Below are 26838 nucleotides of genomic sequence, written 5' to 3'. Positions count from 1 at the left end.
GCGCTCAATCCGTCCGCGGTCGGCCGAATCATCGCGATAACCGGCCGGCCGCCCCCGGCGGTGGGGGGGGCGGTGCGCAGGCGCGGCGGGGTAGGCCGCTCGGGCCCGAACGGTAAACAGTGGGGTCACGTGGGGCGGCCGCTCCCGCGCCGCTCCTCCCGCGGATCTCCACAGGCCGATGGCCGCGGGGCCCCGGGCGGCGGGCGAGGCGGCAGCGGCGGCCATTGGCGGCGGCTGAGGGGGCGGCCTGAGGGGGCGGCCTGAGGGGGCGGCCACAGGCGGCTGAGGCGGCGTCATCCTGCGCGTCCCCCCCGCTCCACAGCCTCCTCCTCCTCCTCCTTCTCCTCAGCGACGGCCACCATCTTCCCCGCGCTGCCTGAGGGAGCGCAGGTCGGGCGGAGCCGGGTGAGTGGCGCCTCAGCCGCGGCCCCTTCCTCCTTCCCCTCCCATCTCGTCCCCCCTTTCCTCCGTCGATCAATCGATCGATCAATCAATCGTATTTATCGAGCGCTTACTGTGTGCAGAGCGCTGTGCTGAGCGCTGAAGCGCCCCGTCCTTCCCTCCCGCGCGGCCTGGCGACCGTTTGGGCCCGTCCGCGAGGCCCTCCGGCTTCGGCGTTCACTCAGTCAGCGTCATCATCGTCATCATCAGTCGTATTTATTGAGCGCTTATCAATCATCAATCGTATTTATTGAGCGCCTACTACGTGCAGAGCACTGGACTGAGCGCTTGGGAAGGACAAATCGGCAACATAGAGAGACAGGCCGTATTGTGTGCGGGGCGCTTGGGACCTCCAAGTCGGCCGCAGATCGATCAATCAATCAGTCAGTCGTATTTATTGAGCGCTTACTGTGTGCAGAGCACTGTACTAAGCGCTTGGGAAGCACAGGTTGGCAACATAGACGGTCCCTACCCACAGTGGGCTCCCAGTCTAAAAAGGAACGGAGGGAGACGGGCCCTCCCCCGCACCGGCCTGACAGTCTGACATCGTCAATCCTATTTATTGAGCGCTCACTGTGTGCGGAGCACTGTACTGAGCGCTTGGGAAGGACAAATTGGCAACATAGACAGTCCCTACCCAGTCCGTATTGTGGGCAGGCCGCTGGGCTGGGCGCTTGGGACGTCCAAGTCGGCCGCAGATCAATCAATCAATCAATCAGTCGTATTTATTGAGCGCTTACTGCGTGCAGAGCACTGTACTAAGCGCTTGGGAAGCACAAGTTGGCAACATAGAGAGACGGTCCCTACCCACAGTGGGCTCACAGTCTAAAAAGGAACGGAGGGAGACGGGCCCTCCCCCGCATCGGCCTCACAGTCTAACATCATCAATCCTATTTATTGAGCGCTTACTGTGTGCAGAGCACTGCACTAAGCGCTTGGGAAGGACAAATTGGCAACATATGGAGACCCTGCCCCGCATCGGGCTGGCAGTCTAACATCATCATCATCATCATCAATCGTATTTATTGAGCGCTTACTGTGTGCAGAGCACTGGACTATAGTAAGCGCTTGGGAAGGACAAGTTGGCAACATAGAGAGACAGTCCCTACCCAACTCGTATTTATTGAGCGCTTACTGTGTGCAGTAATAAATGGATTTATTTATTTTATTTGTACCTATCTATTCTATTTATTTTATTTTGTTAGTACGTTTGGTTTTGTTCTCCGTCTCCCCCTTTTAGACTGGGAGCCCACTGTTGGGTAGGGACTGTCTCTCTATGTTGCCAATTTGTACTTCCCAAACGCGTAGTCCAGTGCTCTGCACATAGTAAGCTCAATAAATACGATTGATGATGATGATGATGATGCAGAGCACTGGACTAAGCGCTTGGGAAGGACAAGTTGGCAACATAGAGAGACAGTTCCTACCCAACTCGTATTTATTGAGCGCTTACTGCGTGCAGAGCACTGTACTAAGCGCTCGGGAAGGACAAAACTGGCAACATATAGAGACGGTCCCTACCCAACAGTGGGCTTACAGTCTAACAGGGCCGCGCTCCTGCCCTTCCTCCTCTTCCTCCTCTTCCTCCTGTTCCCGGGATGATGGCCGTGCTGGTGAGGCCGGCCATGGCGGCGGGGCGCGGCCTGCCGAGGGGCGAGCGACCACTCGGGCCGCCGCCGCCGCCTCCTGTGTGGACGCCTCCCGCCTTCATTCCTATGTACTGAGCGCTCACCGCGTGCAGAGCACTGCGCCAGACAGCGCGGCTCACTGGAAAGAGCCCGGGCTGCGGAGTCGGAGGTCGTGGGTTCAGATCCGACCGTCAGCGGTGTGTGACTTGGGGCGAGTCACCTCACTTCTCGGGGCCTCAGTTCCCTCATCCGGAAAATGGGGATAAAAACTGTAAGCCCCCACGTGGGACAACCTGATCACCTTGTAAGTAGGAAGCTAGCTCTCTAACTCCCTTCAAGGCCCTGCTGAGAGCTCACCTCCTCCAGGAGGCCTTCCCACACTGAGCCCCTTCCTTCCTTCCGCTCCTCCTCATCCCCCCTCCATCCCCCCCGTCTTACCTCCTTCCCTTCCCCACAGCACCTGTATATATGTTTGTACATATTTATTACTCTATTTTACTTGTACATATCTATTCTATTTTATTTTGTTAGTACGTTTGGTTTCGTTCTCCATCTCCCCCTTTTAGACTGTGAGCCCACTGTTGGGTAGGGACTGTCTCTATATGTTGCCAACTTGTACTTCCCAAGTGCTTAGTACAGTGCTCTGCACACAGTAAGCGCTCAATAAATACGATTCAGTGATTGTAACCTCCCCAGCGCTTAGAACAGTGCTTTGCACATAGTAAGCGCTTAACAAATACCATTATTATTATTATTTTTACTACAAGTTGGCAACATACAGAGACGGCCCCTACCCAACAGTGGGCTCACAGTCTAGAAGGGGACCCCCCCCCCCAACTCATTCATTCAGTCATACGTATTTAATCAATCAATCAATGAATTGTATTTATTGAGCCCTTACTGTGTGCAGAGCACTGTACTAAGCACTTGGGAAGTACAAGTTGGCAACATATTTAGTGAGCGCCTATCATGTGCAGAGCACCGGACTGAGCGCCTGGGAACTACAGATCGGCCACAGATGACAGAGACGGGCCCGGCCTAACAACGGGCTCACGGTCGACTCTAATGCCCCAACCATTCATTTATTCAGTCGTATCTAGTGAGCGCCTACTGTGTGCAGAGCACTGGACTGAGTGCTTGACAGTCATTCATTCAGTCGTATAATAATAGTAATGGCATTTGTTAAGCGCTTACTATGTGCAAAGCACTGTTCTAAGCGCTGGGGAGGTTACAAGGTGATCAGGTTGTCCCACGGGGGGCTCACAGTCTTCATCCCCATTTTACAGACGAGGTAACTGAGGCCCAGAGAAGTGAAGTGACTTGCCCAAAGTCACACAGCTGACAATTGGCGGAGCCGGGATTTGAACCCATGACCTCTGACTCCAAAGCCCGTGCTCTTTCCACTGAGCCACAATGCTTCTCATTTATTGAGCACCTACTGTGTGCAGAGCACTGGACTAAACGCTTGACAGGCATTCATTCATTCATTCAGTCGTATTTATTGAGCGCTTACTGTGTTCAGGGCACTGGACCAAGCGCTTGACAGTCATTTATTCATGGCTCAGTGGAAAGAGCCCGGCCTTGGGAGTCGGAGGTCATGGGTTCAAACCCCGGCTCCTCCAGTCGTCAGGACTGTGTGACTTTGGGCAAGTCACTTCGCTTCTCTGGGCCTCAGTTACCTCATCTGTAAAATGGGGATTATGACTGCGAGCCCCCCGTGGGACAGCCTGGTCACTTTGTAACCTCCCCAGCGCTTAGAACAGTGGCTTAAACACAGTAAGTGCTTAGCAAATGCCGTTATTATTATTATTCATTGAGCTATTACTGTGAACAGAGCACTGGACTAAGCGCTTGGAAAGTACGAGTCGCCCAGTCGTGTTCACTTAGTGTGCGCCTCCCACGGCGTTCAACCCCCCGATTTCCCGACCCCCTTGCGGGCCAGGCCGGAGAGGAGGCACAACAGCAAAACGGGAAGAACAAGGCCTACTCATCCCCGGTGGCCTCATTTCCACATCCGTCCTTCGGTCCGGTTCTCCCATTCCCAAACGCAACTCCCGGAGGCAACGTTTTACGATGGGGCCGAGGTTCCCCTAACAGCTGTTTAACCGGGCCACCTTGTCGAGCAACTCAACGAGAAAAAGAACCTATTTTGTACATGGCAGACTCCTCAAACTCACACAAATTTGATACTCGAATTTATTTGAGACCGGCACTGGATTTAATGAAATATTTATTTTGGCCCATGAATGGCTATACCCTTTCTTACTACCACAAATTGTGATCCAAAAAAAATTTACCATTTCTAAGTTGTGGAAAATCAACTGAAGGATTGTTCAAGTTCTTAATTCCTCCGCCCTCTTCTGTAGCAGTATGTATGGTAATTGTCTTGGTGATGGGAGTAAGGAATATAAGTAATTAACCCGGAAACCTATTTATGGCACAGTCTTGGAATTTATAAAGAGCAAGACTGGGACCAAATGCAGTTTCCGTGAATAATATTTGCCCCCTTTTTTAGCGCTTATGATTTTCTCCCTTCCCTACAACACCCTGCAGTCCCCCGATTCCGATTTCTTTTCCATGATTTCTGTTCTCTTTTTCCACCAGTACCCTTTCTAACAATCTTCACAGGCTCAGGCCTTGAGTAAGCCCCACCTGTCGTTGCCAGTTCCGTGGTGGCGAGGGATGGGTGCTCATTTCAGTTTCCGGCACTATTTCTAGACGTGCAGTTTGAGTTTTGGGTCAGAGTTCTTTTTCAGGGCTGTTTCACTAGTATTATTTCACAAATGAGGAAATAGCAAGAGGTGGCTAATAATAACTGGCTTGAAATGTAAACAGATTAGTGAACGGGAAAGACAAAAACGCAGTTTTTATATCTGCTATTACTGCCTTGTGAGCAGTAGCTTTCTCCACGAGTCCAAAATTCAGGCAGCCAAGTAGATGAAGTGTTTGTTCTCGTAGTTTGTCGGAGTAGCTATCATAATGGGGCAGTAATTATTGTCAGACTGGGAAGTAGGTTGTTATTACTCTTGCTTCCCAGAAAGAAAACCCATACCCACAGAGCAAGGGACTGAAATAGCTACCCTCACCCAGTGAGGTTGTAAACTGAGGCCCTAACTGTGCTCAGTCGGTGGGGCTCCTCTTCCCCCTGCCCTGCCTCCGGATGGCAGCCGCCCAGGCGGTTGGTGGAATGCGTTGATGTCAGCGATATCGATCCCTGAGGTCCTCCCTTTGCCTAGTTGGTATGCCAGGGCTTGTTTTTATACATCCACTATCACAATTCGGGTGCCACCCTTGAACTTTCGAAGGTGCAGTTATTTATCAAGACCTGCTCTCCCTTGGAAAATGACACTACAGATCTGAATGTGAGGTGAGAGGGAGGTGGGCCTTTTGAGAGCAAATTCGAAAGATCTCCGAAACGGAAAGCCCTGGAGGATTCCTCTTGGTTTCACTGAAGGCAGTTGATGGTTAAACTAAAGAATATACCCTTTTTGGACCCGAGAAAGAATGAACATGTGAATTCTTGGTCCGGTACTGGAAGATGCTGTTTGTAGTACAGTATGAGTGGACCTGAAGAGATCAAAGAATTGCATCTGAATTGAAGACATGCTAACTAACCTTTGTTTTGAAGAGCAACAGTTTCCACTGCTGTCAGAAATTGGGGCTCTGCTGCTTTCTTTTTGATGGTCCGACTGGGTTTGACTGGAACCACCTTTATTCTTATTGTCACATGTCCAGCTTTCATTTTTTTCCTGCAGTGTTGCATCAGTTTTCACTCCAAACGTCCTTGTTTCTTGGTTGCCCAGAGTTTTATACAGTCACAAGGCATTGTTCTGTCGTATTGGTAGCATTGATTTCCCCTCAGTGAATCAGGGCCGCTGTTAGTTTAACTCTAGTGGACTATGGTGGACTGAATATATTGCCAACTGTAGTGTGAAGGTGTTGGTTGTTTATGATGTTTATTAAGCTCTTGCTGTATGCTGAGCACTGCACTAACTGCTGGGCTAGGTAGATTGTAATTATATTAGCCATGGTTCGTTTCCTTTTCTACCTAAGTGGGAGTTGGAGGTGAACCAGAAGTTGAAATTTAACATTCATAGCAGGTCCAAAGTCTTGGCTTCACTGACTAGTTTAGAAAGTGTCATATTTCAGTTGAGTCCAAATAGGGTTGTTCTGGAAAACTCCATACCTGGGTTTTTTTTGTTTTGTTTTGTTTTTTGGTTGTTTAGATTGTACAATGCTAAGGTAACAGTGATTCAACAGTGACTATACTGTCTGAAGATTTCTGATTTCTGAAGACTAGTGAATGTAGGATGTAATTGGAGCAAATTGAATAAATGCTGGTACCGTTGTTAAGGAACAGTTGAAGAAGAGATGTGTTGCTCGGCAACCAGACCTGACAGAGGTTAGAATTAACAGCTTTGTTTCAATCTCTGGAAATAGAGAAGTGATCTTAATGATCTTTTTCACTTTTCTGTGTCACATGCTGCAAAGTTTCTGCAGCTTGATGGCCTAAAGCCATAGCAAATAAAGGAAGCACGTGATCAGTAGCGTGAGAAGCAGTGGCAGAAGCCTAGTGGCAAGAGCCTGGGTTTGGGAGTTAGAGGTCATGGGTTTTAATCCCTGCTCTGCCATATGCCTGCCCTGTGACCTTGGGCATGTCACTTAACTTCTCTGTGCCTCAGTTTCCTCATCTGTAAAAAATGGGGATTAAGACAGTGAGCCCCATGTGGGACAAGCTGATTACCTTGTATCTACCCCAGCTCTTAGTACAACGCTTGGCACATAATAAGCGCTTTACAAATACCATAATTATTATTGTCGGTGTTAAGGAACCAGTGTGGCCTGAGTGGAAAGAGTATGGGCCTGAGAGAGGATTTGGGTTGGCTCTGGCACTTGTCCTCTGTGTGGCCTTGGACAAGTCACTTATTTAACTTCTCTTTGCCTCAGTTTCCTCATTTGTAAACTGGGGATTATCTCCTACTCCCTCCTTGCCCAAGGTTGAGCCCTGTCTGGAGCTTTGCAGCTCGGAACACCGTACATTGTTCAAAGTCCAGTAGTTGTGTGAAAAATGATTTATATATAAAAAAAACAACCTATCGGGGTCATTTCTGTCTGCAGTATCTTAATGATGGGGAGAATCATCTTCAAAATTATCAATCAGTGATATTTGAGGGCTTATTGTGCACCGTACAAAGCACATGGGAGAGTACAATAAACAGAGCTGGTGTACGCGTTCCCTGCCCACAGTTTCTCTGTAAAAAGTACGGACATTTCTAGATGCCATATGTGAGGTTGTTTTAGAGAAAATCAGAAGGAGCCTGGATGGATGGAGTGCTGTATTCTGCTTGCAGTAGAATTCACATCATAGTCCAGATTGTCTTCTGTTGCATGTTTTGTGAATAATTGATTTTTTACAGTAGGGCTTTGCAAGAGGCCCATATTTGCCTTTGGCCTGAGCCAGATTCTTAATTGCAAAAGTGGATTGCAGTACATAGGATTGTTTTTTTTAAAGAACACAGACGCTTATTTGTACTAAACATGTTTTTAATGTAGACATTTGGGAGTTAGAGATTGATTTCACTTTGGGTCCTTGGCTCAGAGCCATGGAAAACTCCCATTCCACTGGGGCCAGGGAGAGGGTGCTCCTCTTGCTTCTCCTACAGCAAGCTCTCATAAGTGGACTTTTTGGACACCTCTTCAGTACCTCTTATTTGGTCCATGACCCCTTGTCTTATGTAAGGGCTGCATACTACTCCGAAACATTTTTGGTGGTTTGGGGTTGTAAATATGGACAAAGCAAATTATTTTACATGAGATAGACTGTAAGAACCTTGTGGTCAGGGAGTGTACCAGCTTTCATATATTGTACTTTCACAAGCACTTAGTTCGGTGCTCTTCACATAGTGCTCAGTCAGCATGATCGATTGAAAATATGACAGTATGAGAAAATTTTTTTTATTTGGAGTTTATAAAAGTTGACTGGTTGGGAGACTCTTCCAACATTTAGTGTGGACGATTTGATGCTGAACCTTTGCTGATTGATGTTTTGCTATCTCTTACAGGATAAAATATTAGCGATGTGGGTATATTTGTGCCAATTTGTACTTCCCAAGCGCTTAGTACAGTGCTCTGCACATAGTAAGCGCTCAATAAATACGATTGATGATGATGATGATTTGTACCTATAGAGATAAAAGGAAAGTGGGTGGTCGAGACATACGCCCGATGGTTTATGAGACTTAGGGTCCAGGTATTTTGCATAAGGTGTGCAGTGGGAGATCCCAGGCGTGGAGAGGCTGCCTGTTGCTGAGTGAATACTGCAGCAGTCCTAGGAGATGGTATGTATGTACATACAGTACTGCTTGAGCACTATGTGTCAGAAGCACAAGAGTCCCTCTCACTCAGATTGCGCATTCCAGCTATGTTTAAGGTAGCTGTACATAAGTAAGCCAAAGCTCAATGAATGAGGCCCAGCAAAAACTATGTGGTGGGCTGGGCCTGCATTTGTGCTCCGCTTGGGCCAGCACCTGGAATTTCCATCTGTGTAGAGCTCCAAAACTGTTTTTCTGTATTTGAAAGAATCAGCGTGCGTAGTTGACCCCTTACCCCAGAATTTCAGAAAGGTGTAAACCTGATCCTGTTTCTCTCTATTTGTTGCAAAGTATTGCAGCTGTCCTGAAACTTCGAATTGATTGTGGAGATGTGTTTTGGCCAATTATTTTTCTTAAGGTTAGCCTAGGTACATTGAGAAGAAACTGGGTTTAATTCAGAAGTAACCCGGCCGCTTCCCAATCAGCCAATCGTTGGTATTTATTGATTGCTTACTGTGTTGCAGAGCACTGTACTAAGCTCTTCTGTTTTTCAGCCGTTTGTCTTATGCATTTCCTTGACTTGTTCTGATAACACTATCGGTTAACGTGAATTGAGTTGTCAGTAGTGGGCCACACATGGTCATAAGGCTCAAAGTGATATGCTAAATTCAGGCTATAGAGTAGTTTATTGTTATATCTAGCTGCCTGAACTAGCTCAACTTCTTGTTCAGAATAGCTTTACACATTGGATAGTTCCTTAACCAAAAAGGTTATGTAAAACAATAGGCAGTTGGGAATTTCTCCTTAGTCATAAGACTTTGAATATATATTTAGGAAGAATATTTTAACCTCGGTATATAGGTGCAGGTCAGATTAGGGAAATATATATTTTACTGATAATGTTAAATATTCGTGTGGTAAGCTCTGCCTTCTTTCGTGCTATTCAGGTGCCTGAAACATGTTGAAATGTTTGACTAAGACCTTCCTACAACTTGGCAAACAATGGAAGGTTTTGAATATACTTGATCATGTTGGTTCAGTTGCATTTGCATATGTGAACTGAAACACTGGGCCAGCACCTGAGCCATTTCATTTCTGTACTAAGTAACAGTTTGTTAACATTTTTGTTGTATTGTACATGTAGCTGATTATTAATTTTATAACTGAACATCTCAGATGGGCTTAATTTACTTTCAGAGCATAACTGAGTTTGGCTCAGTATTTCCACACAGTCATAGTTTTATGCCTTAACTTATTTTGCTGGAAACACAGAGCAAGTTCTCTGGGATTGGTAGACCCGGTTTGCTTCACCCTGCTAAGAAAATATAGAAAATGGGCTAGGAAGAAACCTAGCTCAGAGGTGTGAAAAAGGTACTCTTCTAAATTTTGAATATAAAACTAATTTTGCCTGACCCATTGGGCAAGTCACTTCTCTGTGCCTCAGTTTTCTTATACCTGTTTTCCCTCTTACTTAGACTGTTAGTCCAATCGATCAGTCAGTCAGGCAGTTAGTGGTCTTGAGTGAATCCTCTGTGCAGAGCACTCCACAAACCACTTGGGAGAGTCCGATACAATAAAGTAGTTAGACACAGTCCCAGCCCACAAGGAGCTTACAGACAAGAGGGAGAGAAGGACGTTTAAATTATAGACAAGGATTGTGTCTACCAACTTTATTGTAGTGTACTTTGCCAAGCGCTTAGTAGAGTGATGTACACCCAGTAAGACCTCTAGTACCATAGATTGATTGACCTTATTATTGTGTATCTACTCCAGTGCTTAGAACTCTGCTTGACACATAGTAAGCACTTAAATGCTATTAGTAGTATTACTAATGATGGAGGGCCTCTAAGCCAATGGTCAGGTGTTTTTGCTTGTTGCAGAGATGAATGACTAATCATAAGCACTTAATACAGCTCTGCACACAGTAAGTGCGTAATAAATACAATTAAGTGAATCATTTGAGGTTCTTGAAAAGTGGGGAAATGTGAATCAGCGTTAGCAGTTGCAGGGAGAGTTTTGCAGGTTGTTTCAAATGAGAGGTTAAAACCACCCCTAAAATCTCCCAAAGCCTAGAGAGGAGACTCTGCTGTTGGAGATGGGAGGGTTGAATGTATGCGGAGGGAGAGAAGCTTTCAAGAACTTAAGGCAATTAGTCCTAACTTTAAGAAAGTTATCCATCCACCAATTGCATTTCTTGAGCACTTGCAGTGTGCAGAGCACTGTACTGAATGCTTGGGAAAGTACAAAATACTGGAGTGTAGTGTAACAGAATTGGCAGACATGTCCCCTATCCGCAAGGAGCTTGCAGTCTAGAGGAGAAGACAGACTTTAAATTACAGATATGTACGTAAGTGCCGTGGGGCTGAGAGTGGGCTAAATAAAGGGTTCAGATCCAAGTGCAAGGAGATGCAGAAGGGAGAGGGAGTAGGAGAAATAAGGGCTTAGTCAGGGAAGGCCTCTTGGAGCTGTGGTTTTAATAAGACTTGGAAGGTGGAGAGAGTGGTAGTCTGAATGATATGAAAGAGGGAGGGAGTTTTAGGCCAGAGGAAGGATGAAACGGGAGGCAGGGAGGTCAGCAAGGAGGCTGATGCATTTGTCAAGGTGGGATAGTATAAATGCTTGGATTAACATGGTAGCAGTTTAGATGGAGAGAAAAGGGTGGCTTTCGGTGATGTTGTAAAGGCAGTACCAACGGGGCATGGGGACGGAATGAAAGCGTAGGTTGAGTGAGAGAGATGACCCAAGGATAATGCTAAGGTTATGGGCTTGTGGTACAGATGGGATGGTGGTGCTGTTAGGATGGTGATGCTGTCTAAAGTGATGGGAAATTCATGGGGGAGGACAGGGTTTGGGTGGGAAGCCCCATTTCTAGTTATGAAAATAGAGAAACTGATACTCCCAGCTGTTTTTCAGGTTAAAGTTTGGCTCTTGATCAGTCTGACTGCTTAATTAAAATAGCCTCTTCTTGCCTTTTTGCAACAGACTTGGTCATAATGGTGGGACAGGCTATTTTCAGCTGAAGGATACATTGAGGGCCTTCAAGTGAACAGGAAACAAAAATCCAAAGTTGGTATAGCTACCCCTTTTCTCCTCTGCACTGCTTAGACAAGGGGGATCACCAGTGTGGATAAGCTAGATTCCAAGCAGAGCTCTCTTTCAATTTTTTGCAGTAGAGATTAGCTTAACCTTTTCTCTGTGGAGTAGTTGGCTACCTTGGTTCAACCACTGAGGTTTTCAGCCCTCTCTCTCATGCTCTTCCAATACCTGCCCAGGTGTGCTCCTTAGGTGGAAAACTCTCAGTTTATTTTCTCTCATGTGATATAGGCAGGGGCTTCTGACTAATATTATGCTAATGTTTTATTTTAGGCCCAGAGTGATGTTAAAACTGACTAGAAGGGTGATCCGTTTTACCCAGGGAGTGTTAATGGCAAGAAGGGGCTTTCAGATCAGGGAAGTACGAACCCCTCAGTTGGCAGGACAAATACCTGTATCTGACTATTGTAAACAGGCTTCATTTACTGAAATAAGGCAGAGACCCATTCATTTATAGTTAATTAAAAATCTCTCAAAACAAATTGTCTCATCCTTCCTTAGGTAAGATAAATGGACAGATTAATTTGCCTAAGTGGGTTGAGCACACACGTTCTAGAAAGCCCTTAACTTGGTCCTTTTTCTCGGCTGTATCCAGCTGGCCTTCCCCCTCTGTCTATATGACTTTTAAAGAAACATCCTTGTTGCCTGCAACTTTAGTGAGCATATTAGCCAGAAGCCTTTCTTCATTCTTTTTTCCTCCATCTTACACCTCTCTCATCTTCATCCTCATCTCCAACTCACACACCTGCACTCAGATGGAAAGAGCAGTAGCAACTGGCTTTGAAAACAGGTAACAGGAGTAATTCCTGATGTTCATACTACAGGAAAATAGAGGCCAGATCAAAGAGAAGCAAGATAGAAGATTACCTGTCCTGCAGCATATGTGCCACCTGCAAAGAAGTGATTGTGTTCAGTGATCCAGTTGAATACACGAATTTAGAGCCATTTCCTTGCCTCCTGAATGAAGAAGGGTAAAATGGCATCCGATGATAAAAAGAAAGTTGAATCAAAGGAAATGAGATTTGCAAGGGTTATGACCATCTACACAGTTTGGACAACAATTTTTGGTTCTTGTAAGGGATGAGGTTTCTTAGTTAACTGATAACCTTAGAAAATCTTCATTTTTCTGCAAATATCAATTACTAAAATGTTAATCCTCTTCAAGTAGAGATATTGAGGAGACAGAGGGAAGGTTTTGAAATAGGCTGAGTTATTTATGCACATTTGAAAAATTCCTTTCATTGTGACATAAAGGCAATTATTGTTAAACCTGTTCTCAGATAAGACATTTGAGACCCAGTAGTTGTAATTTTTCATTCATTCATTCATTCATTCAATCATATTTATTGAGCGCTTACTGTGTGCAGAGCACTGTACTAAGCGCTTGGGAAGTACAAGTTGGCAACATATAGAGATGGTCCCTACCCAGCAGTGGGCTCACAGTCTAGAAGGGGGAGACAGAGAACAAAACAAAACACGTTAACAAAATAAAATAAATAGAATAAATATGTACAAATAAAATAGAGTCATAAATACGTACAAACATATATACATGTGCTGTGGGGAGGGGAAGGAGGTAAGGCGGGAGGGAGGGGGAGGAGGGGGAGAGGAAGGAGCTCCGTCTGGGAAGGCCTCCTGGAGGAGGTGAGCTCTCAGTAGGGCTTTGAAGGGAGGAAGAGAGCTAGCTTGGCGGATGTGTGGAGGGAAGGCATTCCAGGCCAGGGGGAGGACGTGGGCCGGGAGTCGATGACGGGACAGGCGAGAACGAGGCATGGTGAGGAGATTAGCGGCAGAGGAGCGGATGGTGCGGGCTGGGCTGTAGAAGGAAAGAAGGGAGGTGAGGTAAGAGGGGGCAAGGTGATGGACAGCCTTGAAGCCGAGGGTGAGGAGTTTTTGCCGGATGCGTAGGTTGATTGGTAGCCACGGGACATTTTTGAGGAATTTTTCCTAGAGTAAGCTCATTGTGGGCAGGGAATGTGTACTAGTGTACTCTCCCAAGTACTTAGTACAGTGATCTGCACAGAGTAAGCACTCAATATATAGGATTGAATGAATGAATGAATGAGTCAAGCCATTGCCAGCTGAAGATTCAGTCTAGTGCTAATGCTTGTGTAATGTTCCATTCAGGATGTATGTATTCACTATGTCTAAGGCAAATGGTAATTCCTAACAAATTAGGAAGGTTCTCTAAATTTGTCCGGAAAATTTTAAGCCCCTTTCTCTATTTCCGAATACTGATATGCTTTGTCCAACCAGAGGAATCATTTCTAAGTATGTCTTTCCTGAGGAGTGGGGGCTAGGTTAGATTGGGAGTAATAATATTTTCTGAGGTTACCTTCTGGGAAAATGGCATGATCAAGAGATTTACCAACAGTGAATCATTAAATCCTTGTGGGGAGGGGTTAGGTTTGATTATCCAGGAATATCGTGTACAGAATCTTGGATTTAAAAGTACCAGAAAGCTGATTTTGGATGGGACTAACTTTGAGTAACGTTGAAGGGTGTTTGGGGAAATAGTTTTGTGAGTAGCCGGAGCCATCTTGTATGGCCGGAGTTCTAAAAAAAATACTGAGAAACCAGGGTTTGAAGTATAAAATCACAGAAATGGTGTGCGAATGTTATAAAATCATGATCTGGTGTACATTTAAGGTATTTACAGAAAGTAAAACTGACCGAAAAGCCCATGGAAGGTGAGGGCAGACATAATTTTCCCTGAAGTATTAGTAGTCAGTAACTTTAGTGTGGCAATAATGTATAAATCAGTGCTTCTTATCAATCAGTTGTATTTACTAAGTGCTTATACTGAAACAAGGAAAAATTATGGGTGACAGTTTGAAGCCAGGAGGAATGTACTCCTTTCGAGGTTTTTTAACTAAGAAGTAGTGTGCCTAGTGGATAGAGCATGGGTCTGGGAATCAGGAGTACATGAGTTCTAATCACTGCTCTGCCACTTGTCTGCTGTGACCTTGGGCAAGTCACTTAACTTCTGTACCTCAGTTACTCATCTGTAAAATGGGGATTAAGACTGTGAGCCCCATATGGGACATAGACTGTGTCCAACTTGATTAGTTTGTATGTGCCCCAGCTCTTAGTACAGTGCCTGGCACAAAGTTTAGAACTTAACAGATACCATTAAAAAAAAATCTTTTCTCAGAAAGCATCATAGGTTTTTGCAAACCAAAATGATTAAGTTGATGTGCCATTTTAAGAGAAATTCATGAAAAATGAAATTCTGGCATAATTAGCTTGTAGGGTAGGTGTCTGAATGAACCCTAGTAGTTTCCCGAAACATATAAAATATCTCTATGTACATATGTGTACTTTTTTTCACAAATCACTTAAAAGATTGAGATCACTTTCTCAATCAAAGATTTGATGTAAAGTTCAAGTGGTCCTAACCCTTGCTCTGTTATTTTTAATTCAAAAAAGATATAGCTTTGTAAGCTAATGGTCTTGTATTGGTAGATAATCCTATAACACCATTATGAATGCATGATGGAAAATATTTAGTAAATATTTATTATTTTTAATAGTCCAAATTGGTGTTCTTAAATAGTTGAGATTTTTAAAAAAACAATTCAGTTAAGTGTTCTCAGCTTCAAAACAGAAAAGCAAGATCATTTGGTTTTAGGTGATTTTACAGTTGACAGCTTAATTTCTTATGGTTATTTTTTTTGTCTTTCTATAGGGTTGAAAGACACACAGAAGTCTTCATGGATATAGTTGATACATTTAACCATTTAATTCCTACTGAACACTTAGATGATGCCCTATTTCTAGGATCCAACCTGGAGAATGAAGTCTGTGAGGATTTTAGTACAAGTCAAAATGTCTTAGAGGACTCGCTGAAGAACATGCTCAGCGATAAGGATCCTATGCTAGGATCTGCGAGTAACCAGTTCTGTTTGCCTGTTTTGGATAGCAATGATCCCAATTTCCAGATGCCTTGTTCAACAGGTAAATCTTACAATTTTTGTTTTAAGTCTGCAATTTAAAATAGTCATTTTTAGCAGCATCCCTTTTCATGGTGAAAAAAGCGAGTAGAGGGTTTTCCTCTTTATAACTTAGAGTTTCTGTTCTGGCATCAAAACAGACTCTTTCTCACTTCACCTCCCAGGCTGTTCTCCAGAGTATTGTGGAATCTTCTCCCTTGGACAAATTCCTCTTTCTAGGTTGGTTTAGGCGTAGACTTAGCTGGAGACAAGGGGTGGACTAAATGACTTATGAAAATTTCTTCTTTGCTCTTGAAGGAATACCATTTTACCCTTTTTAAACTATTAGTATTGTTGCAGGCACTTCACAGGTTCCCCCCCTTCCCCCATATATTTTGGACCAATAGCACAGAATAATGAGCAAAGGTAGTGCAGCTACCTTCAGTCTTGCCCCTGTAGAATGGGTACTGGTTTCCTTAGACATCAGCTAGTTGAAGTAGATCTGTTTATAAAAGAGTTATTTAAATGGACTTAATTTTGGTATAGGACTTGAGCTGTCTTTGAAAGGAAAAGCTAGTGAAGGCCTGAACAAAAGCCTTGTATAGTAATTCAAAGAGAAGAATGATGAATTCGTGAGACTGGTAGTAAAATATTTGACCGGTAATAAAATATTTCAGGAGTTGGTTTTTCAGAAGACATTCCTTTTCAGAAAACACGGAAGTAAATGTTGAGCACTTGGAAATATTGTCTGGATTTTTTTTCCTTATCAAGAAAGGAATACTTGTAAAGCAGTGACCAGTGTTCATTTGTTGGCCATTTTATGTGCCGACCCTTTGCACCAGTTTGAAGAAAAAAAATAAAAATCGAGGTTGGAATCTTGTTTTATTCTTTCTCCTTTGTCAACTTCTCAGATGTATGCCTTTCATTCGTTCACATGCATCCTGTCTCTAATTTGCAGTTATTTCCTGTGACTTTTCTCATCCAGGATCTGAACTACTAAAAAAATTCGTAGTGAAGATTATCTTATTCATTCATTCTTTTAAATTCTTAGTTTCAAGTTTCTTATTTTTATTACGTGCTCAGTTAAAAAAAATTGCCCACAGGTCTCCCTCCACAAATCCACAGAGCTCCCAGGGTGAAAGCTCTTCACTTGCCCAATGCAAGCGCTTAGTATAGTGCTCTGCACACACTAAGCGCCCAATAAATACGATTGAATGAATGAAAATTACAAAGCAAGATTAAATGACTCAAATTGCTGCGGCTAGGTTTCAAGCTTTCTTGTCGGCAGAGGTTCTTTTACTTTTTCCTCTCCTCCTCATCCTTTCTTCCCCTCCCCACTGCCCTTGTGTGTATTTGTGCATATTTATTACTCTATTTATTTTATTAATGATGTGTATATAGCTATAATTCTATTTATTCTGTTGGTATTGACACCTGTCTACTTGTTTTGTTTAGTTGTCTGTCTCCCCCTTCTAGAGTGTGAGCCCATTGCTGGGTAGGGACCGTCTCTATATGTTGCCGATTTGTACTTCCCAAGCGCTTAGTCTAGTGCTCTGCACACAGTAAGCACTCAAATACGATTGATTGAATGAATGAATGAATTTTTTAAAAAATAACCCCAAAACAACAATAACAACAACAAAAATCCATCAATCAATCAATCGTATTTATTGAGCGCTTACTGTGTGCAGAGCACTGTACTAAGCGCTTGGGAAGTACAAGTTGGCAACATATAGAGACGGTCCCTACCCAACAGTGGGCCCTACCCAACAGTGGGCTCACAAAAAAGGTACTTGGCTCCTTTCCCTTCAAGTTGAACAGTGGAATAGGGTATCTTTTATCCAATTAAACCGTTGGTCCAGAGGGCATGCTCCAGGAAAGCAGCCATCAGCCACCATTCTTTTTCTCTCTGTGACTAATCTGCTGGACAATCAAGCGCTTAGTACAGTGCTCTGCACATAGTAAGCGCTCAATAAATACGATTGATGATGATGGACAGTGCATGGGTAAACCGGCATCTCACGTTGCACTTATTCTAAAGGGAAGATGACAGAGTTTGAATCTCCAATATGGTGGTTTTAGGGAATGGTTCACACCCATCAGTCTATGAACTCTATCTTGGCTCTACCACTTGCCTGCTGTCAGATCTTGGGCAAGTCACAGCTTTTCTGCGTCTCATTTTCCTCCTCTGCAAAATGAGGATTAAATTCCCTCTCCTTTAGACTGAGAGTCCCCTATGGTACAGGGGCTGTGTCTGACCCGATAGGTTATCTCGGAGATACCCCAGTGCTAGGTACAGTGTTTGGTACATACTAAGCATTTCACAAATTACACAATAATAGTAATTATTATTCTTCTGTAAATCAGTTCTAGACAGCAGCTATTTTGTACTTGGGGCTTGAGGCTCTGAAACATTGAGTCTGAGGCCTGTGCCATGTCCACCTCTTCTCCAGGACATGGTCCGTATGCACAGTGGACTTTTCAAATTCATTTACGCGGGTTGCTTCACTTGTGGTCCTGAAGAGAGAGGATTGGATTAAATGGCCATCCCTGGTCATTGCCCTTATGTTTTTAATATAAACCATGGAAAACAGTGTGCTTTGTATAATGAAAATCTTATGTTAGCAACAACGTTGCGTAGCTTCCAGTTGTTCATACATGATGGCACTCTTTCTGTAGTTGCATAATTTAAAAGTATAACTCTTAAGTATTGATTCATCAAATTCTGGGCCTGTGTTAACATGGTTGAACTAGCATAAGGTGAAGAGACTGTCTTTGTCCCACTGGCTGGTTCTTTAAGCCTTGGGGTAGCTTACGTGATCAGAATCAACAGTATTTATTAAGCACCTATTCGGCAGAGTAGTTAATGTATTAGATCCTATGGATAGTCAAAAAGACATTAAACAAGCTGCAGCTCTCACCTTCCATTGGATACTTGGCTTCTCAGTTCTGGAGGACATTTAGTAACCTTAAATATCTTGGGAAGTGCCCGTTTTACAAATGAAACGATTTTATTGTGTCATAGGTTGTTGTGACTCTCCATTAACATTTTCTTAACTTTTCTAGAAGTAACTTGCTGGGCTTTGCAAGACTTGGGCCGTGCCACACAAAGGAGACTGATTTAGGATATGAAAGAATTGCTTTAATTCAAAAGAGATCATGGGGTCCTTCCATCCCTAGAAGTAAGATAGGTCCTATAGCTAGACTTGTCCATAGATTTGAAGGTGATGGTGCCAGGGAGGAGACTTGCAGACATGAATGTGAGTGTTTTTGAAAGAGGATCTCTTGCACATCCGACTTGTACTTCCCAAGCGCTTAGTACAGTGCTCTGCACACAGTAAGCGCTCAATAAATACGATTGAATGAATGGATTTACACATATTATCCATGTACATTTGGGTTTTTTCCCTACTATCAGTTATTATTTTAATTTTCTGTTAGTCTAGGTTTCATTTTGCTTCAGATTTAGGAATCTTGAAGAGAGTTGCTATTTTGTATTTTACTCTCGTATCTTTAAGCAGAATATTTCCTCATTTACCTTTTTTTATTTCTGTAACATGTTTTAGAAATCAGTACTTTGATATAAACTATAATTGATATGAAGCAGCCATCTTGTATATAACCAATACAATTTAATATAACATTAAATGTAAGCTGTGCAGATATAGATATAATTATTTTCTTCCAGAATTTGCGGTGGGAGGGGAGGTTGACAATTTAAACAAGCTCAATATTGTAAATGTCTATTCAAGACTTTCTTTGTTTCTTACATTAATGTAAAGAGTTTTTTTCCCCTTACCTGTTCCCTCGCTGCACTTTAAAATATGTGGAACCTTTCAACAGCTTCCTTATAGAAGTATCTTGTTTACATGATTCATGAAATGCATTAGTGGCTTCTGAGTCTTTCAGGTATCATTATTTGCGGTCTTTTCTGAGTTTACTGTGAAAGGAATGTTTCAAAGAGTAAAAAAAAATTATTCTGAGGCTAGAATGAAATTATGGGATTCTCTTTGAGCTTTCTAGCAAGGTAATGGCAATTGTAGTTATTTCCAGAAGCACGTGTATAATAAAAATGGAATTAGAATGCATTTGGTTGTCATACGTCCTGTTAAAAAGAATTCATTTTTCCCATCTGACATTGGATCTATCCGAATGGGTGAAACAAATCTATATTAAAATGTTTCCTGTTAAAAAGTGTGTTTTTGCTTGAAGCCGTGTGGTTGAGCTCCATGTGGAACTGGGGCTAACACTGAGCTGAACTCAAGATTGAATGTGCGTAGACCATTTTCATCTCATCTTGCGGTCAAGGCACTATTCAACAGGAGAGGGAACTAAAGCAAATAAAGGGCCTGTAACTGGGCACCCCTCCCATTTGCTGCTGTTGGGACCTGCTGGCCACTGTCTGGAGTCAGGATTGGGGTGCAGCCAGAGCTGCCTTAATGGCCATTTGAAGACACCACACTCTCCTTCAGTGCTGGCCGTTTTACACAGGCAAATATTAAATCAATCAATCGTATTTATTGAGTGCTTACTATGTGCAGAGCACTGTACTAAGCGCTTGGGAAGTACAAATTGGCATCACATAGAGACAGTCCCTACCCTACAGTGGGCTCACAGTCTAAAAGGGGGAGACAGAGAACAGAACCAAACATACCAACAAAATAAAATAAGTAGGATAGAAATGTACAAGTAAAATAAATAAATAAATAAATAAATAGAGTAATAAATATGTACAACCATATATCCATATATACAGGTGCTGTGGGGAAGGGAAGGAGGTAAGACGGGGGGATGGAGAGGGGGACGAGGGGGAGAGAAAAGAAGGGGCTCAGTCTGGGAAGGCCTCCTGGAGGAGGTGAGCTCTCAGCAAGGCCTTGAAGGGAGGAAGAGAGCTAGCTTGGCGGATGGGCAGAGGGAGGGCATTCCAGGCCCGGGGGATAACGTGGGCCGGGGGTCGACGGCGGGACAGGCGAGAGCGAGGTACAGTAAGGAGATTAGCGGCGGAAGAGCGGAGGGTGCGGGCTGGGCAGTAGAAGGAGAGAAGGGAGGTGAGGTAGGAGGGGGCGAGGTGATGGAGAGCCTTGAAGCCCAGGGTGAGGAGTTTCTGCCTGATGCGCAGATTGATCGGTAGCCATTGGAGGTTTTTGAGGAGGGGAGTAATATGTCCAGAGCGTTTCTGGACAAAGATAATACGGGCAGCAACATGAAGTATGGATTGAAGTGGAGAGAGACACGAGGATGGGAGATCAGAGAGAAGGCTGGTGCAGTAGTCCAGACGGGATAGGATGAGAGCTTGAATGAGCAGGGTAGCGGTTTGGATGGAGAGGAAAGGGCGGATCTTGGCAATGTTGCGGAGCTGAGACCGGCAGGTTTTGGTGACGGCTTGGATGTGAGGGGTGAATGAGAGAGCGGAGTCGAGGATGACACCAAGGTTGCGGGCTTGTGAGACGGGAAGGATGGTAGTGCCGTCAACAGAGATGGGAAAGTCAGGGAGAGGACAAGGTTTGGGAGGGAAGACAAGGAGCTCAGTCTTCGACATGTTGAGCTTTAGGTGGCGGGCGGACATCCAGATGGAGATGTCCTGAAGGCAGGAGGAGATGCGAGCCTGGAGGGAGGGGGAGAGAGCAGGGGCAGAGATGTAGATCTGGGTGTCATCAGCATAGAGATGATGGTTGAAGCCGTTGGAGCGAATGAGGTCACCAAGGGAGTGAGTGTAGATTGAGAACAGAAGGGGACCAAGCACTGAACCTTGGGGAACCCCCACAGTAAGAGGATGGGAGGGGGAGGAGGAGCCTGCAAAAGAGACTGAGAAAGAAGTAGCTTCCAGTTGTTCATACATGATGGTACTCTTTCTGTAGTTGCATAATTTAAAAGTATAACTCTTAAGTATTGATTCATCAAATTCTGGGCCTGTGTTAATTGAAAGTTTTGTGTGTCTGTCTGGCCCAATTTGGGGCCCCTGGATGGAGCTCTACTGCAAAGGGCAAAGGAGTAGAGCTTGTACCAGGCAGACAGGAGCAGTGTTTTTAGAGCCCTACTACTGCCCTTACTCCTGAAATCTTGAAAACAGCACCTGGGCTTGGTTGAGGAATAGCATTTTGGGTTTTTCTGACTCTGTCTTCCCTATCTCCCCACAGTGCTGCCTTGGGTAATTAAAGGCTGAATCATCATAGTCTGTGCCTCCCTAGTCAGTTTGAAGACTTGTTGTTGGAAGCGAGTTTGCATAAAAAACAATGTACTATCATGACCTTAATCTGATGTTTTCTAGCATTTTGGTGCTAAATTGTGACAGGGGGAAACTAGGCTCAAATTCACCTGTTAGCTGGCTAATGAGTTGGGTGTTCCTAGCACTTTTAAGATTCATGCAGCTTCCCTAAGATATTTTCAGCCTATCATTGTGTTTGTCTCATGTGAACATGACTAGTAAAGCTCTTGATTGGGGTAGACAATTTACCGAGCCCGGCAACCATATAAGAACATCTTTAAAAGTTCTTGAACTGTGGAATACAAGTGGCAGGAATGTTTATGGACATGTTGACTTATATTTATATCCCTCCCTTAGTGCACTCCTCCTCCATCCTGCTGCCACCATCAAAACTCCTAGCTTTATTATTCATTCAGTCGTGTTTATTGAGCACCTACTATGTGCAGAGCATTGTACTAAGCGCTAGGGAAGTACAAATTGGCAACGTATAGAGATGGTCCCTACCCAACCCTACCCAGCAACGGGCTCCCAGTCTGGTGTGTGCTATTATTCTATAGACTGTAAGCTCCTCCTTTAGCCTGTAAGTTCCTTTTGGGCAGGGAATGTGTCTACCAACTCCGTCATGCTCTCCCAAATGCTTAGTAGGGTGCTCAATAAATACTGTTGATTAATTGATAGTATTCCATTTGGTAAATTATTGTGATGGGGAGCACATGGAGAAACATTTACTAAACCTGCAAAATTAACTGTGCAGAGCTCTACACCATGTCACTGGGGAAAAGTTTGTGGTCACTGATTCAGACAGTTGTTGGTCAAAGGAAATTCATAATCTAAAGCAGAGGAGGAAAGCCTCACAGGGTAGGAATGACAGGAAAAATTAAAACAAAAAATGGTAACAGGAAGAATAGCATTCATTACTATTTGGAGGTAATAGCCTTTCGGCTTCTCACTGCACCAGGAAGGATTTCCTTGGACTGACCTTTGTACGTTGTCCAGGATTGGACAGTCAATCAACCAAAAATATAATAATAATAATAATGGCATTTATTAAGCGCTTACCATGTGCAAAGCACTGGGGAGGTTACAAGGTGATCAGGTTGTCCCACGGGGGGCTCACAGTCTTCATCCCCATTTTACAGATGAGGTAACTTGAAGCACAGAGAAGTTAAGTGATTTGCCCAAAGTCACACAGCTGACAATTGGCGGAGCTGGGTTTTGAACCCATGACCTCGGACTCCATTCATATTTATTGAGAGCTTACTGTGTGCAGAGCACTGTACTAAGTGCTTGGGAAGTACAAGTTGGCAACATATAGAGACGGTCCCTACCCAACAGCGGGCTCACAGTCTAGAAGGGGGAGACAGACAACAAAAATAAACGCACATAGTTACAAAATAAAATAAATATAATAAATATATACAAACAAAATGGAGTAATAAATACATACAAACATGTACATATGTACAGGTGCTGTGGGGAGGGGAAGGAGGTAAGGCAGGGGAGATGGGGAGGGAGAGGAAGGAGGGGACTCAGTCTGGGAAAGCCTCTTGGAGGAGGTGAGCTCTCAGTAGGGCTTTGAAGGGAGGAAGAGAGCTAGCTTGGCAGGAGCTAGTTTAGCTCTAAAGCCTGTGCTCTTTCCACTGAGCCATGCTGCTTCTCAAAGATATCTATTGAGTGCTCGCCTTGTCACATCAATGTGCTTAGAGCTTGGGAGACTGCATACACTAGAGATGGTAGACATGATCCCTTCCCTTAAGGATTTTACAGTTCAACTGTAGCAACCCACAGTCTAGAGATATGCAAAATCTAATCTAAGCAAAAGTTACAGGAAATAATTCTCCTCACCCTACATGCCTGCACTGGGAGAGAAACCAACCTGGTCATCTGGCCGCCCCTCTGGTGCCCAGAGCCCTGATGATCCAATGGTTTGGGCTCAAAATTGCATGTTCCTGTGAGCGAAGACAGACCAAATTTTGGAGAGAGGTTAGAGAACACATCAGGCAAGGAACCATCAGCTGGTGAGTAAAGTGGCACAAAATTTGTCTACATATAGGAGTCATTTGCTTTTATTTGACTTCAAAAAAGTTGTAAATCATTGAAAGACCACAATTTGTAGGCCATGTTGTAGATTTTGTAAAAACTTAGAATTTAATTCTTGAACATTGGATTGTCAGTTGAACAATTGGTGGGTAAATTACATCTGACAGACCAATTGCATCTATTGGGACTTCTCTAATGTAACTCACAAGGTTGAGAGCCTGCAATCAATCAATCGTATTTAATGAGCACTTTCTGTGTGCAGAGTATATTAAGTGCTTGGGAGAGTACAGTATAATAGAGAGTTGGTAAACATGTACCCTGCCCACAATGATCTTACAATCTGGAAGGGGAGGTAGGTGTTTAAGAAATAAATAAATTATGGCTTATGTACATACATTTTGTGGGGCTTAGGGAGGGGTGACTAAAGGGTACAAGTGTGAAGGTGACACAGAAGTGAGTGGGAGAAGAGGAAATAAGGACTTAGTAAAGGAAGGCCTCTTTGATGTGCTTTTAATAAGGCTTTGAAGGTGGGGAGAGTGTCAGATATGAAGTGGGGGGTATTCCAGGCCAGAGGCAGGACGTCAGCAAGAAGTTGGCAGTGCGATAGGCAATGAGTTTGAGGTATATTTGGCATCTGTAAAATGGGGATTAAGACTGTGAGCCCCATGTGGGGCAACCTGATTACTGTGTATCTACCCCAGTGCTTAGAATAGTGCTTGGCACATAATAAGTGCTTAACAAAAACCATCATTATTATCATTATTAGAGGAGTAAAGTCTGCAGGCTGGGTAATAGTAGGAAATCAAGGAGGTATGATAGGAGAGGGCAAGGTGAGTGAGTGCTTTAAAACCTGTGCTAAGGAATTTCTGTTTGCAGAGGTGGATGGACTACCACTGGAGGTAGTGGAGGTGCTCTGCAAACAGTATATACTCAATTGTGATTGAGGTGTGGAGAGATGTGGACTAAATGGTTTTGTAGAAAAATGATCCGGGCAACAGAATGAAGTATGGACTGGAGTGGGGAGAGAGCGGAGGCAGGGAGGGCAGCAAGGAGGCTGATGAAATGAAGCGAGAGAGGATAAGTACTTGTATTAACATGGCAGCATGGATGGAGAGGATAGGGTGGATTTTAGCAATGTTATGAAGGTTGAACCAACAGGATGTGGTGGTGTTGAATATGTGGGTTCATTAATTCATTGTCGTATTTATTGAGCGCTTACTGTGTGCAGAACACTGTATTAAGTGCTTACGGGTTGAATGAAGGAGATTGGGTGGAGTGTAATGTCAAGGTTATGGGCTTGTGAGACAGGGAGGATGGCGGTGCTGTCTACAGTGATGGGAAAGTCAAGGGGAAGACAGAGTTTGGTTGGGAAGATGAGTTTTGGTGATATTTAGTTTGTGTCGGTGGGACATCCAAGTAGAGATGTCTTGGAATCTGGGTGCATTATTTTTAGCTGCAGCGTCAGTGTTTTTTCTTTTGTCAATTTCCTGTTTCAGGGCATGACTTCTGGTTGGGTAGCCTAAACATTCACAGTTGTGCGAAATGTATTTTCTAATTTTAATAATAATAATAGTAGTACTTGTTAAGTGCTTACTATGTGCCAAGTACTGTTCTTAGCACTGGAGTTGATACAAGTTAATCAGGTTGGACTCAGTACCTGTGCCATATGGGGCTCACAGTCTTACTCCCATTTTCAGATGAGGTAACTGAGGCCCAGAGAAGTTAAGTGACTTGACCTTGGGCAAGACAGCAGACATGTGGATGAGTCAGGATTAGAACCCACTGCCTTCTGACTCCCAGCCCTGTGCTCTATCCACTAAGCCATGTTGCTTCTATTGGTAACCTTGCCCTATTGGCCACTTGCTCCTTAGACTTTGAAAAGAAGGCCATGGTGGTTTTTCAGGTCAGCCTTTTTCTGAAACAATTTGTTTCATCTTGTAAATTATTATTTGCCCTGTGTGTGTAAGGTGTTATGAAGTAGTATGCAATGTCTCAAATAGCATACAATTTATTTTAAAGACTGAGATTTTTTGAAATTGCTCCATTTATTATGGACTGTCATCATCCAGCATTTTACATTGCTTACCTGTTCATTTACATTTTCCTGTAGATAACTTGAGTTTTTCAGAATGGTAGAGCAAAATCCCTATGAATTATGGGTGCAAGCCATAAGATTTTCAGACTTTATAAGGAGGGAGAAAGAATTTTGAAAGTGTCAAAGTCTAGTGCTAACAGCTACTGAGGATTGTATACCTTGGATTTAAGGTATATCATTTACCCAGGCTAATGATCCAGGATCCAGTACCTGTATATATGTATATATGTTTGTACATATTTATTACTCTATTTTACTTGTACATATCTATTTTATTTTGTTAGTATGCTTGTTTTTGTTCTCTGTCTCCCCCTTTTAGACTGTGAGCCCACTGTTGGGTAGGGACTGTCTCTATATGTTGCCAACTTGTACTTCCCAAGCGCTTAGTACAGTGCTCTGCACACAGTAAGCGCTCAATAAATATGATTGATTAATTGGTTGATTAGACTGGATAGTCCTGTTTTCAGGTTTTCTGTCCCTGATTCTGATACAGTACTGGCACTCAATCATATGGTTTAAAAACATTTGTCACTGAGCCCTCTTCTGCTGTGGCTTTTGCCATTGACTCCCCCAGTTTGGATGCTGTACCAGACCTCAAATGGATCTCGAGAGGAACACACAAGTCCTGCATCATTTGGATGGGAATGAGCTGAAGGTGCACCAGGAAAAACACTGTAGTTTCAAGCTAAATTGAGCAGGCTTCTGCCCTGTGTGACGTGACCATTCATTCATTCATATTTATTGAGCACTTACTGTGCGCAAAGCACTGTACTTGGGAAAGTACAACAATAAACAGACACATTTCCTGCCCACAGTGAGCTCATGTGTATCTTGGGGTCTGCTTTTTTTGTTTGTTTTTTGGGGACTGCTATTGCTATCTGCCCTATTGGGAGTACTGATACTTTTAACTATTAAGACAGACCCCAGCAACCGTGAGTCTTTTATATTAATCGATAATGTCTGTTGAAGGCCAAGCAAAACATGGTACTGTGTGCCTGGGAGAGTTCAGTGTTGTCCAGATGCCTAGTCACACCACAGGGAGCTGGGTGGTAGGTTACAACTCAACTGTTTCATTTCACGGTGTTACACATAA

At 43.8% G+C, this 26838-nt stretch overlaps 1 protein-coding gene across 5 annotated transcripts in view; it reads left to right on the top strand.

Moving 5' to 3' along the window:
* The first annotated feature begins 299 nt into the window (after window positions 1-299).
* Window positions 300-26838, top strand: part of PHF3 (PHD finger protein 3) — an 82973-nt gene continuing 56434 nt past the window's right edge. For 2 of the 5 annotated variants that reach the window (XM_038751790.1, XM_038751775.1), the window contains exons 1-2: window positions 300-405; window positions 15162-15430. In XM_038751790.1, coding sequence (XP_038607718.1) covers window positions 15187-15430 — 244 coding nt within the window. In that variant the 5' untranslated portion in view covers window positions 300-405; window positions 15162-15186. Of the gene's footprint in view, window positions 406-5416; window positions 5437-15161; window positions 15431-23607; window positions 23629-26838 lie in introns of those variants that run through there. The other 3 variants (XM_038751782.1, XM_038751800.1, XM_038751808.1) reach the window with 3 other exon arrangements.

The sequence above is a fragment of the Tachyglossus aculeatus genome, chromosome 1 (genome assembly GCF_015852505.1).
Source record: "Tachyglossus aculeatus isolate mTacAcu1 chromosome 1, mTacAcu1.pri, whole genome shotgun sequence".
NCBI lineage: Eukaryota > Metazoa > Chordata > Mammalia > Monotremata > Tachyglossidae > Tachyglossus > Tachyglossus aculeatus.
Note: the sequence above shows the minus strand (reverse complement) of the source record. Positions and strands in the feature narration are given on the sequence as shown.